Raw genomic sequence first — 14,283 nt, 5'->3', positions numbered from 1 at the left:
CCACCTCACGTTGACAACTGAACCAGCACATTATCTGTTGGGTTTTTTTCAGAACACTTTTTGATTTTGTTTTTACCATAAGATCAGGAATAAGCATAGAGGGGATCTTATGGCCTTGAGGACTTCCTGACAAATATTGCTAAGTTACTTGATTTTACTTGCTTTTGGAATTTTTGGGATGGAGCCACGATTTTTCCTTTCTTCCAGATATTCCTCAAGGACCTGCTTGGTTATGATTGGCATCACGTATGTTTAGCTGAGACTGAAACACTAAGGAGTGTTATATTTCTGCTACTCTTCTTTGATATAAAGGAGTAAGTAGATGAAATACAAAGCAATGCAGGCTTAGGACAGACCAGTGTTCATAACACCCTATTTTTCTAACTTCTTTAGACACTGGCATTTTCCACTCACCTCTAAAAAAAATCCTGACTTTACAAAATATATGTGGCCATGGGATCTAAAAACAGATGTAGAACTTGATGAAACCTTCCAAGCCAAGGAAAGATACACGGTTTACTGCCACAATTCCTGTGCTTACTCACGCCAAGAGAGGAAAAGGGGTGAGGGGAGTAGTTGAGGCATTCACAAGTTACCTCATTACCTGCAAGAGGTTTGTTCTAATGCGCTTGTCAGTGCACTGCTTTGCCACCTCTTTGGCTAACCGAGTGACTTCATCTGAGGCCTTAGCAATGTCCTTCGCACACTGAATGAGGGCGCGCTTGTTTCCACTGCCTCCTCTCACCAGGCGCGACATCTCTGCCATTAGGAGCGCCATGCGTTTAGCAGCAGCAATGATGTCATTACCCTGAAGAGAAGAAGATGAGTTAGCCTTCTCACCACCACAGGTGCTGCACAGAAGTCAAGGCTCAGTGGCAGTCTACATTTGGGTAGCAGCACTTTCTAGAGGTTAAGGATGGAAGAACCATTTGTGAACAGAGGTTTCTTCAAGGAACAGGGAAGAGCTGTACTAATCATGCATTTCTTAACATTTTTCTTCCTAACACTCAGGAAAAACTTCGCTTCAAAACTGGAAAAGAAGTGGTAAAAGAAGTTTAAAGAAGTTAGTTTTGTCCATGGAATGAGAGTTACTGCTCTGCTGGATGGGTTTTAAGATAAAGCATGTTATTAGGACTTGGAATTCCAGATTTCGCAAAAAAGGCTTTAAATTAAAAGTGTGCTAAATAGCTTGTTAAACCAAATAGCACGAATGAAGTTAAATAGTATAGTCATAACAGTTGAGCATGAAATATTCAGTGGCCTCTGAAAATGAAGTTGTTAAAGCATCAGCTGTGTTGCTATGCTGTAAAAGGAAAAATGGAAGAGAATCTGTAACATACATTATCTTCTGTCACAAGTAATGTGGAAATGAGATGCAACTGTTACTTTTCTTTGTTTTGGTTGGTTGGTTTATTTCGTTTCAAGGTATTCCTTGAAAAATCTATCTTCCTTTTTGACAAAATCTGCCCCTTAAAAATAAAGCTTCCAGGAGAGAACTACGTAATAGTTCAAAAGATAATGCAATGATATAATGATATTTCTTACATTAAAAGCCAGATTTCTTGTACATCAAAATTAGTCACAGAAATACCCTGAGAAATATTTGAAATATGAATTATGTAGGAATAAGGCAAAACCATTTCTTACACACTGTTCCAGAGAGAAACCTAGTGCAAGAAAAAGCAGACCTATATGATCAATTGTTAGTAGTCTATTAGTATATTTAGATTCACCTTTGTAGAAAGTTGTTAGACAACAGTGAATTATTTGGTGCCATGAAGCATTCCTGTGGTGTGGATGAAGTATTAGCAGAGTGATTTTAAGGATTAGCACACTCTTTTCTCAGTATAATTCCACAATTAATGACTGATGAAGTTTGGAGCAAAGAGTACACAGCGAGAACCCAACTTAACAAGTGTATTCTCTATCCCTACAAGCACATATTTCCATGACTCACTGCTAGCAAATTCAAGAAGAAATCCCAGATATTTTACAGATACAGATAACACAAAAGGCTGAACTATTTGTTACCGTGACCTAATAGCTAAACAGTTTGCTAGTATAACCAGTTAGGATGCAAATGACATAGCAAAGTTTTTCCATGTTTTCACGTAGGAGGATCAAGAAATTAGGACCAGTGTCATTTACGAAGCTCTCTAACAAGTTATCCAAGCATCAGAATCTGTAAAGGACAAGAACATTTTTAAATCCCTTTTTTAATAGAACAGTTTGGTACATCTACCTATGTAAACATACATACACATACACCCCCCTCATCTTGGTTTGTTAAGGGACACCAACCTTATTTTTGCAGCATGCTATGAAAAGTGACCAGTCTTGCAAGCATTTGTGCTTACACAGAGGAGACAGGCTACTTGTGAATGTCTGAACCTCGTGTTACATTTCCACTGGTTTTACATAAATACAATCTCAATTCAGCAGCTAACAGCATTCAGTGCAGTTTCTTCATAAAAGAATTCTCTCAAGACCAGCATTTGCAATACAGCCAAGTGCAAGCCAGCAGACAGTCAATCCTCTTCGAGAAACACTGCCATACAAAGCCATTCCTTGTTGTTGGAAGGTATTTTAATTGATGGCATCAGTGGAGGCCAAGCACAACAGACAGGTTAAATGACTTCTTGAATGCTGTATTCTCTGATGTATCTGGAAGTCATTAAGAAACCATTACCCATGGCTTCCCAGGTAGTCCAAATGAATGGAAAAAAAGAACAGGAGCAGGAGAGGGAAGACAGCCCCTATTTCAATTTGAAAACTGCTACAACAAATAAGAACAGGCAGATGCAAGGGGAAAAGAAGTCTTTGAATATTAATAAGTGACCCAAATCAAGCTTTAATCCAGCACTGACAAACAAGATCTAGCAAACTTGTGAAGCCACTTTCAGTCCTTAAAATAAAGTGCAGACACACTTATTCATTCAGAATGGCCGGGCCCAGCAGGGATCAAGAGTGATGCAAATGTGTCAGCGTTCCAAATGGCTGGATGCACACGGATCAGTCCCCGGGGAGACTCGGGAGTACCTTACTAGACCACTTGGTTGCTTCCCGATGCAGAGACTGAGCAGCAGCCAGAATGGGCTGGTTAACGGGCTGATTGGTTGGCATTAGCAGCAGCTCAGGCTCGTAATCATCTTCAATGTCAGAGGGGAGAGTGAATTCAACATCTGCATCATCCTCCTCATCTATATCTACACCAGCCTCAGCCGCTTCATTAATCACAGTCACAGGCTTTGCAGGTGGCAGCAAGGGTGGAGAAACAGGGGACAGTTAGTACAAGAAGCAGAATTTGGTAGAAGAGCATGAACTGAGCTGTTTTAGTGACCAAAACATCCTCTTGGTCTCTCAGGATCTGACCAGGCCGCTCTAGGATCAGGTCAGAAGGAGGAAGTAATACAAGATTAGCAGAAGGAAACAAACATTTCACCTGTGGACCAAAGTTACCAAAAATATTAAGAGGTTACAATTCAAAGATGCAGCATCATTTGCCATCTGAGGATACAGCTTCTACAGACAGAGGCTGGCTTGCAGAACAACATTTCTGGCAAGACAGTGGTGAAATTGATGGATTTCCTGTTTAGATGAAAGCTGGTTTGACTGCATAGAAGCAGGCACAGCAGCTGATGACCATGGTATTTGTGCAGACAGAAAGCTTTGTATGGAAGCTGTTCACATACATGTGCTAAGAAGAGACAGCAGCGTGATCACACAAAACCCACTGACACTGCTTGCTGTAGGGTAAAAAGAACAAGGTGGGATGGGAGACACTGTGAAATGAGTGTTAAAGTATCATGGATAACATAAAAAAGAACAATACCAGGTTATGAAAAGAGGAGATGATACGGAATGTTATGAATGCTGTGAATATAACACTTAAAAAATATTGAAACAGAATTAGCAGAATAAAAGGATTATGAAGCATATGGTACTGTTTTGCCACAATATGTTTATGTTGTATCCATTACCTTGAAAGAAAAAAAAGAGGGTTAGGGTAGGCACAAGGAAGAGGTAAGTAGTATAACAATACAGGCATTTATAATAAAGCAGCATTTCAATACAAAAATATCCTACAAGTTTACCAACTGTATTTCTTTGACTAAAGGCAAGTGTGATAAAACTCCAACTATCAAAATGAATGCATTTTCAACTGTGCTTTGCTTAAGATATGGCCTTTTGTAGAAAAAAAAAAACAAAACAACAAAACCCAACCCAAACTACAACACCACCACCACACATAAGTTTCGGAAGGAAGCTGTAACTTTTACATGCTGCCAAATCAACTCAGCTTCAAAGACAAATTCTATTTAAGTCTTAATCTAAGAAAAGGTTTCCAAATATCCCTCTTTCTCTGATTTATCCAAATGAGCAAGAAAGGCAGGGAAAGCTAAAGCAATAGCCTGTGTTCAGTTTGTGCTCCATGAGAAAAATGGAGTACATAAAAGCCCAGAAAGGAGAAAAAACAAAATCAGTTTTAGATCTTACAAGAATGAAGAATGTTACCAAAACTTTTTTAAAAGACTAAGTATCTTTTTACCTCTCCATAAGCATAACACGTGGTAAAGTACCTCAAAACTACCCTCCTAGATGACCAATACATTCCAGCACTATCCCTTTAGTAATGTAAATATATATTTGGTATACCCAGAAGTATGGGGAAAATAAAGCTTTTCATTTTATGGGAGAAGACTGTCAAACTGATTTGCAGGAGTTCTTTTGTGTTTTATCTGTACTTCCAGAACAAATGTTCCTTAAGCACAAAGCACTTTAGTTGATTCTGTAAGCTATTCAAGTTGATCTGCTCATTCAACAACATGATGAGAGAAAAGTGGAGATTTCAAAAGCCAAATTCTGACCGTTAATTTATACCTGCAGAAGCCTAAATCTCAGAAGCTCAGTTACTCAGTTGCTGCCAGAGATAAAATATATCTCTTTGGGGAAAAAGGGGAGGAAGCAAAGTAGTTTTAAGACTGATGAGTTCACATCGCTTTGTCATAGCACTGAAACGGTAAGGAAATGAAGGATTTTGACCTTGGCAGTGAATGTGACTCACTACAGAAAAGGATGAGACCAGGCCATCTATATATGGTCAATTCTCCTATCATAAATGTGCCAGATTGATTAATAGCAAAGTAACTTGCAGCTCCTTCCAGAATGAAGACGACTAGCTCATGATTCCTGCTGCTGGCATCTTAAAAGTCTGTATGGATGTCAAAAAGTCACTTAAATATAGCAATCAGCTTATTAGTGGCTCTCTAGGCAATACTAGCATCAAGATCACAAACAGCTTAGCATACAAGGCATATTTGTGTTCAAAGAGGTGTGTCAATAAAGCATTCCAGCAATTCTGAGTATTAGAACAGTTGACCCTAGTTCACTGCAAACTTAAAAGGGTTTCTAATTCCAGCAGCGTTTTTACTACTTGGTCTGCTATTGGAAGTCTCGGTGACTTCCTCTTTCACTGAGACAACTGGCTTTGGACCAAACACACTGATCCTAACAAACCAAAACAAAACCCAAACCAAAACAAATTCCTTGTAGCACAAGATACTTCTAACAACTTCTTACCTTGCTAGACCATTTCCGGGCTTCATCATGCAACTGCCTAGCAGCCATCATCATGGGCTGATTAATAGCTTCTCCTGCTTTCTGCTCTGGGAACTCTTCATCCTTTTCTTCAGGTGGTGGTGGTCTGGGCGGGGGAACCTCACCTTCTGGCAGTGGTGGTTTTGGAGGAGCAAGCTCATCAGTCAGCTAAGAAATGCAAAACTCTGATTCAGTGCAACAAAACAGTACACAGACTGAGCAAAGAATGGTGTCATGGCAAGACATGACTGCATGACCCTATGCCTTTTTCAGGCTTTCAAGTGCCCCCTGTTAAAGGAAATACCATGTTTTAATCTCTCCTTTTGAAAACCAGATTGCTAGATTTTAGACTTAATGCCACTTGTAAGCATGGCTGGCCAGACAATACATTTTATTTGTAAGGAATAAAAATAATCTCAATTTCAGTGTGCAATTCACACATCAGTGACAGCTGTGTATTGTATTACAGACTATGCTGCACTTACACGAAGATGCTCCAGGTCAGGAGGAGGAGGGGGAAAATCTGGTTCCTGAGGCTGGAAGGCTTCTCTGACTTTGGCCACAGCTCCCAGAATTCTGTATCCAGAATCCAAGAAACTCTTCTGCAAACCTGAACAAAAATCCCATTACCAGTTTAAGAGCATTCTGTAATATTTAGAACTGCAACACTACCCCAAAAAATTGTTTCTACAATATACTGTGCCAAGTACACTTATATCTGTGACAAAAAAATGCTTAAAAACTACCCAATTGCTTGCAGTGGATTTACATGTTTCAAATGTTAGTGTCATATGCTTTGGCTGAGTAAGTCACAGCCAATAGCCAAAGTAATTCCTAACAGAACTTTTAGAATGAAAGAAATTAGGTAATATGTTCTTATATAAAACAGTATTACCAATAACTAGTAACAAATACTTTTTCCTAGGCCGACGCTGAGAGAGAAAGGCCATGTTCAGCTCTAGCACAAATACTTCTAATAAGGATTATGAAATAATAAAGAAGAATGCCGAATCCTTCTCTCTTGATTATGCCAAAGGGCTTTCACTGCATTTTAAAAGAGCAGGATTCAGCAGTTGTGAATCTGAACACAGGATTCATGTTGTGACCTTGATTTCACTGTTCTGAGATTTACGTGTACACTTTATTTGCATGAAAGGGGAGACACAGCTGTACAGGACAAAATGAGCACTACTTCCCATCATCTGCAGCTAGTGAAAAACAACCAATTAGCTGACTGAATCCTTACCGGGATCAGAAATGTTTCCTGCCACAGCTTTAGCATCCATTACCATCGGTGATATAGTTCTGCTTAACTCATCAGAAGCTGCTTTAACAGCCTCCCGGAATTTAGGATCTTCTGAATTTTCAACCTCTCTTTTTGCTACCAGGAGGATGCGGTTTGCTCGCCTAGCAATGCTGGTGGCACCAGCTACCAGCATCTGAGGTTGAATGTTGGCCATTGCAACTTTACATTTATCAAGGTCTTTCTTAATAGCCTCTTCTGACGCATCCAACAGAGATTTAGTATCAATGGCTTCATCCACCAACCCTAGAATAAAAGTTACACATATTAAGATTCTAGTTTCAACTGTGGAAAGGGATATTTGGTATTCCAGAGGCTGCTCACAACCAGAGAAGTAAGTTATTTCCAAACTGGGAAGGGGCAGAAGGGGTCATGGAAATCAAAACAAATGTATTACTGCAGTTTTACTTTGATTATGTGGTACATAAGTACCACAAACATGGTCATGCTCCCATTAATGACATCCCAAGCTCTTGCCCATCTACTGTGGAATGTTGCCAAGTCAAGAACTGGCTTATACAATGCATGCCACTGAGATTCCTTCCTACCACCAACTTTCTTTAAGCATATTCAGTACTTTTTACACCTCTCCCATTCATCCAAAAGGAAATATCGCTCTGGCTGTGCTTTTACTTAAGGGTGATATATAGGAATAAGGCAGTAAAATTTAAAATACCCACAACTTGATTATGGGGATGGAAAAGGAGGTAGTACACAGTCAAGAGATAAGCACACCAGTGCAAAGGATCTGCAGTTTGGAAACACTGAGGTCTCTCAGCAGGATTCAGTAGATCAACAGCTTTGTTTTATTCACTGCTTTCACCAAGCTGCTACAATATTTTGAGCATGTTTTCTTATCCCCACTTAATTATCTGTCCTTATTCAACATGCCAAGACTGAAGAGAAAAACCTCAAGTTGCTACAGTGAGTAGCAATCTCAATGAACAGTCATCATAGAATGGTTTGGGTGGGAAGGGACCTTAAAGATCATCTAGTTTCAGCTCCCCTGACACGGACAGGTATTCTACTTCTCCCTGCAAAAGAATTAAAGCTAAATTTACTCCCTTGGAGCTCAGAATTAACATATATGAAGCAAGATGCTTGTTTATACTGTAACATATACATATTTTTAAATGACTCAGCACATTCCTACTTCTCAGTTTGGCATCAGTCACTATTCTCATGCATGTTGCAGCAATTCAAACAGGCTACGGAAAAAATCATAATAGCTAGTTAGCCACAAGCATAATCTTCAAAGATTCCTATTTTACCTGTCATTTTTTCTACATTATCAATCCATTGGTTTTTCATAGTCTCAAAGTGTTCATAAGCAGCTTGATTTCCAGGATTTCTCAGGAGGATACGAGCAGCTGATACTACCTGCCAACGGAAAACATTTTTAATTATGGAAAAATCGGTATATAACAACATCACACACTCTTGAAAATGCATGTGTTTTTTTCAGGGCTGGATGTGTAGGTTCTCAGTTGGAATACTAGTTCATTAATTCTAGTGCAACATCTAGCTGCTTGAAGATGTACAATGCTTCTGGAATTTGTGGACACAAATACTTTTTTTTCCCCTGGAACTTCAATTACATGCTAATATATCTTAAAAACATGTCTTGAAAGCACTAAAGTACAATACTTAGCACAGCACCAAATTTTAGATGGAAATTTAATTTGGAAACAAAAAATTCATTGAAGAGCATTTTTTTTCCAATTACATATTTTATTAAGCTTCAAAGTAATTTTCTGCCAAAGATAAGTCACTAACACTTCTGTCAAAAAGTTGAGGAGTAAGACTAGTCATTTAATCAGTTTCTTCCACATAGTATCATATACATAAATATTTGCCATTCCCCTTTTAAGAGCACCAGCAGCGTGGTCCTGCTGATATTAACATCTTTCTCTGAGAACAGAAGCATGAAGAAAACTTCACAGAAGTTGCCCCCACCCCATTTAATAGCCCTTTGAGCATAACGACGCAAACCTGAGGGGTAAGTTCCCTTGCAGATTTCACCGTTGCCTGAATGCCCTCCACAGTAGTTTTGTTGGCAGTTCCAACTGCAGCTGCTTTTTCTGCTGTAGCTCCCAGCCTAGCAGCGTGGTTTTCAAAGTTTGCAGCTCTTTCATCAAACACCTAGTTGTCAGAAGAGAAAATACATAAGAAAGAAACCCCTAATCTCCCTATTAAAATATACAATTTCTTCAGTGTCAAACACCAGCAACACCTTCATAACATCACCATGGTACCATAACATTCAGCCTTAATTCTTCTGAGAGGATACAAAAGGATGCAAAAGCTTTGAACCCGTTTTATCTTTTGAATCTTTTTATTACCGGACTTCCTTTGCTAACTCAGGCAACAAAGGATGCTGACACACTTTATAGCTTTGAGGTATTAAGTACACTGATTTCTGACAACTACTTTGTAACAAGTATTGTATTAGGACTATTTTAGCTCAGAGATGAATCTTCAAAACCATAATCCAAAAGTAACTGTATTTGGAAGCTAAATAGGGGGGTTTACTCTAAAACATGAAGCTTCATATTGGGGAAAAAAAAAATCCCTCCTTCCACAGTCCTTGGTTACTCAAGGCAGAATACTTTGACAAAAGGTTCATCTGTCATAAAGCTAAATTCTTCATGGCCTTGGGGATCATTTTGATCATGTTCAAATCAACTAGCTAAACAGAGCGGCCAGACACAGAGTTTTAGATACTTCATGTGCAGCCAGTAGCTTTGAAATACAAGAAATGTTATCCAACAACAGTTAAATCTGTTCACAGAGAGTTGACAAATCCTGGTATGAATTTGACTATTTTAATCAGTTTATATAATGTTGAGATACACAATGTGCTAACTAGTGTGTCAGTGAATTTTGCACAAGAATTTTTAGCATGCTGAAGGCAACATGGTACAAACATCACGGGGAGAAATCTTTGCTATTTATTGAAGTCAGGGCCAATATAATTTTCCAGGGATATATATCACAATTTGCAATCTCCAGGAGTCCAGAGAGATTTGCATGGCAATCATTCTGCTGCCAGAGTTAACAGCATGTATCACAAGCTTGAGGAAAAAAGATACCAATTCGTTTTTCAAACTATTGACTCATTTTTCACAATACTGATTCAGGTAAAATTAAACAATAACTGAAGCTTCACAAGGGAAGCAGACCACCTGGGTATACTTGCCTCATCTCTATTGGGAGCATCAGAGGGAGCAGTGGCCGCTACTGCTAACAATTTAATAGGAGTTGTGGTGTCACTAAAAATGTCAGAAACCTCCTGGGTCATTGCCTCTTGCATCCGTGTTTTCAGATCCTTAAAAAAGAAAGAAAAAAAAAAGGAAAATTATTAGCATATGATACAGAAATATTATGTGTTTAGGGATTCAGGTCCCATAAACATCTTGCATATCATGCGTTTTACTGCAGAAGAGCAGATTTTTACCTTCAGCGAGTCCTGAAGCTGAGCAGCAATTGCCCTGGCCTGAGGAGATTCTCCCTCTCCTCTTGCTGCGAGGTCAGCTAGCTGAGCAGCCAGCTGGTCTACACGGTCACATTTGGCAAGCAGGTCTTGACGGTAAGGTCCCATCATGACATTGGCTAAACGACGACCTTCTGCCACCAGACCCCGAATTGCTGCCTGGCCTACAGTGGAAGAAGTCATGTTGCAGTAACATACAGTGGAACAGAAAACTGGAAGCATGAATCAGATGCCCCATGAAGTGACACTACAGAATACTGCTTTTAAAAACACTTTTCCAGGTAGTAGAATGTATCTTCTGCAGTTTATCTTTGAATAACTGCAGTTCAAACCCATAGAGCGATTCAACTCTCACCAGTTTCTTTTGCTTATTACAGCAACTCTGGCTAGATGCATCCTTTTTAACTAGGGTGGTCTGACAGAAGCGAACCATTGCAGCTGTCAGTTATTCCTACATTATTAATCTGTTAACTCCAATAGAAAGCACTTGAAATTCCAAGTACTGCAATGCATCTCCACATCATTACAAGTCATTAGAAGATGAGCAGGAAGAGATAAGCAGAAAATCCAAGGAGAAAGCCCAAACCACAAAGCAGAATATCCTCTCTCCAGATTCCAAAAATCATGCTGTCGTGGTTTAAACAAATTCAGCCATAAATCATGCAGTCACTCTCTCACCCCCCCCTCCCCCTTTTTGTCCTCCCCCTGCTCCCGAAGGGATGGGAAGGAGAATCGAAAAGAATGCAACTCCCACGGGTTGAGATAAGAACAGTTTAGTAACTAAGGTATAACACAAATCACTGCTGCTACCACCAATGATAATAATGATAAAGGAAATAACAAGGGAAGAGAACACAACACCTCAGCACCAGACGACCAATAACTCACCCCCCCTAGCACGACCAAGCACCGACCAATAAAAACTCCAACCCCGCAGTGCCCTAGCCCTTCCTGGTAACTCTCAATTACATCCCAGGCATGACGTGCTGTGGAATACCTCTTTGGTCAGTTTGGGTCAGGTGTCCTGTCTCTGCTTCCTCCTGGCTTCCCATCCTCCCTAGCAGAGCATGAGGCTCACAAAGTCCTTGGCCAGACCAAACATCTGAGCACTAACTAAAAACATCGGTGCTATCAGCACCGTTCCCAGGCTGAAAGTCAAAAACACGGCACTGCACCAGCTACCAAGAAGGAGAAAAAAATGACTGCTACTGCTGAACCCAGGACACATGGGTAGATAAGGGTCAAGTGTCTGGGGAAGAAGAAGTGTCAGGGGAAGAACCACCTTACAAAGCCTCCACAGTGTGCCAAAAATTTTTCTATACAAAAAAGTTATTTTTAGCATGAGTGATTTCACTCACTTACAGAAGCTTCCTGTTCTTTCAGAAGAATATGCTCCTCTGTTCTTTCATTAATATGATAGGATTCTTTTAAAAGAAGTCATTGTATATTAAGTCCTTTAAAGACCTACTGAAGAATCATTCTAAGCCAGTGCGAACACACAGGTAACCCAAGTTCATGATCAAGCTCAAGATTATTCAGAAAGAAGTTATCACAGAACTCGACTATCCAAGAATCACTCAGAACTGCCACCATCATTTTAGAGAGCTTATTACTGTAGCTAAGTTTGGTGCCATTGGAATGTCCCAAGATGTTTTTTAATTGTTGTTTTGCATAAGTCAAGTGCAACCAAGCCAGTGCACGTCATGCACCAGTTTAGTATTTCAGTACATCAGTGTCTGCCAATTACGTTAGCCATTACTTAGATGGCACAATTCATAATGACTGCATGGAAATATCTGTAGCAGCCAAGGCTACTGAAGTGGCTGACATGTTTATAAAATACACATTCTGCCTTGTTCCTTCAAAATTCAGTTTGTGTTGAAGCACTGCCCTGGGATCACTGCAAACACACGGTTATTTGTGACGTGGTCGTCACTACTGCAGAGAACACTGACATATTTTCACATTGTATCAGACCAAACTCTAGCAGAAGTGCTGTCCAGACTGAAGAGCACATCTCTGATTTATATTCTATACTGTATATGCAGTGTTGAGAAACTTCAGTTCCTTCGCCAAGCTTTCAGTATTTTTGTGAGCCTCATGATTAACCAGGCACTTACAGACTTCGAGGAGGATTCAGGTTACTTTTGTTGCTTCTCAATTAAAAATAATAAAACTTGAGTGTAGGTTTTGTGCTTTTTTGAGCCAAGCATCTCACAGGTTACTGTATTCAACACAAACAGCACATTCGAGAAGGTTCTCAGTCACTGCCAAAATATATCGTAAGACCTATCAACTGCCTTCTTGGTCATCTCATTCTGTGTGAAATCTGCTCATCAGCAAGCGTCAAAACATGGAACTCCACTATTCTGTTTGAAATATCACATATAAATTTGCACTTCACAAGTGTCCAAGCTATCAACATCACTCAATCTTTAATTCAAGGATCTGTCATTGGTTATTCACACAACAGAAGCTATCTTGACAGACAAGGTGTGAGAAAGAGGTAGGAAAGTTTTGCAGTTATACTACTTCACATAAGGCCTGTCTCCACCCAATTCCACCCAGTTCCAAGGCCTGTTTCATTATCAACTGCACTGCTCCAGTGTAACTACACGGGTCAGAATTAACTGCTACAAAAAGCCTACTGAATCTGGTTTTGAAGCTTTATCCACCTGCTTGCACTAGCATCAAAAGAAGCTAAACAAGAAATTTCAGAAATGGTTTACAATAAACTCTCAGTCAAGTGACTCCTGAACCATAATTATATGCTTGCTGACAGCACGCTTGGATGATCAGATCACCCTTCTCTTTGATTAAAGAGCATTCTCCTCAGATAACCCATAAACCACATAAGAAGTGATAATTTGTAGGTCAGGTTTATGCATGTTTGTCTCCTCTCCGAAGGACTTAATTACTCAATTTGCTGGGGCAGGTACAAATTCAAATATGAGATAGTATATCTGCATGACAATAAGAGCAAGAAGTTTATAAAGTTTGTCTGTTCTACAGCACACATTCTATTCTTCACCAGAGTTGTTCTTTCCAAAAGACAAAGAAAACCATGGGCAAGCCCGATTCAATAGCACTGCAGCCATATAGAGCAAATGGCTATACATATCCATCCACAGACTGCAGGTCTCCACATCAGTGAAGAGATTCCACGAATCCTCAGTATCTCAGGAGCAGTAGTTTCAGTCCTAAAAATTCCTAACACGTTTAACCATGAAACTGTGGTGGGACGAGTACATGGAAACACTTACCTACTCCCCGATCAGCAACTGTAGGATTGTCTATCCATCTTTGAGCTTGCTCAATCTTGCCCTCCAAATGGACAGCTGCTTTAACTGGCCTAGTATTTGCTACAGCCCTGTTTGTTTTGGATTGTAAATTCTGAAGTGATGTAGCTATTTGCTTAGCCAATGCACGGGCCTCAGGAGAGTCACCTTTCCCACTAAGGATGAAAAAAAGCATAGTCACATAAAGATCATTTACAGCTAGTCCCAAATTCAGCAGGAACACACAATGAAACGTACTTCATCTTTTTAAATAAGGTTAAATTTGACACTCAAGTCTGAGAGCAAATAATGCAGATCTGTCATCCATAAATCCCCACCTCACATTGCCCCGCTATGGAACCTGGATATTACACATGCTCAACACAGCACTGAGGTGGGGGGAAGGTGTGGTACTGTCATTGGTAATACTGATGAATGACCTTGATTTCCCACATGGCTGTCCTATGAGAAACTCCAATAATGCCACACAGATTATGAGCAGAAAAGTAAGCAGCAGCAGGACCAAGGCTATATATAAACTTGAAAAAAGATAGCAGATTAAGACCTGCAGCAGCTAAATCTCAAGGAAAACTTGATTAAAGTGTCTAACA

At 39.8% G+C, this 14,283-nt stretch overlaps 1 protein-coding gene across 2 annotated transcripts in view; it reads right to left on the bottom strand.

Moving 5' to 3' along the window:
- The window catches only part of VCL (vinculin), a 65,517-nt gene that overhangs the window by 3,385 nt on the left and 47,849 nt on the right, over positions 1-14,283 (bottom strand). Inside the window, exons 11-20 of one of the 2 annotated variants that reach the window (XM_057416424.1) lie at positions 13,658-13,848; positions 10,359-10,558; positions 10,101-10,229; positions 8,894-9,043; positions 8,173-8,281; positions 6,845-7,147; positions 6,084-6,208; positions 5,581-5,766; positions 3,040-3,246; positions 605-808 (exon numbers count right to left, since the gene is read on the bottom strand). In XM_057416424.1, the coding sequence (XP_057272407.1) occupies positions 605-808; positions 3,040-3,246; positions 5,581-5,766; positions 6,084-6,208; positions 6,845-7,147; positions 8,173-8,281; positions 8,894-9,043; positions 10,101-10,229; positions 10,359-10,558; positions 13,658-13,848 (1,804 nt within the window). The remainder of the gene's footprint in view (positions 1-604; positions 809-3,039; positions 3,247-5,580; positions 5,767-6,083; positions 6,209-6,844; positions 7,148-8,172; positions 8,282-8,893; positions 9,044-10,100; positions 10,230-10,358; positions 10,559-13,657; positions 13,849-14,283) is intronic. The other variant, XM_057416425.1, reaches the window with a different exon arrangement.

The sequence above is a fragment of the Pezoporus wallicus genome, unplaced genomic scaffold (genome assembly GCF_028554395.1).
Source record: "Pezoporus wallicus isolate ANWC-B61680 ecotype Strahan unplaced genomic scaffold, APGP_CSIRO_Pwel_v1 contig_2012, whole genome shotgun sequence".
Taxonomy (NCBI): domain Eukaryota; kingdom Metazoa; phylum Chordata; class Aves; order Psittaciformes; family Psittacidae; genus Pezoporus; species Pezoporus wallicus.
Note: the sequence above shows the minus strand (reverse complement) of the source record. Positions and strands in the feature narration are given on the sequence as shown.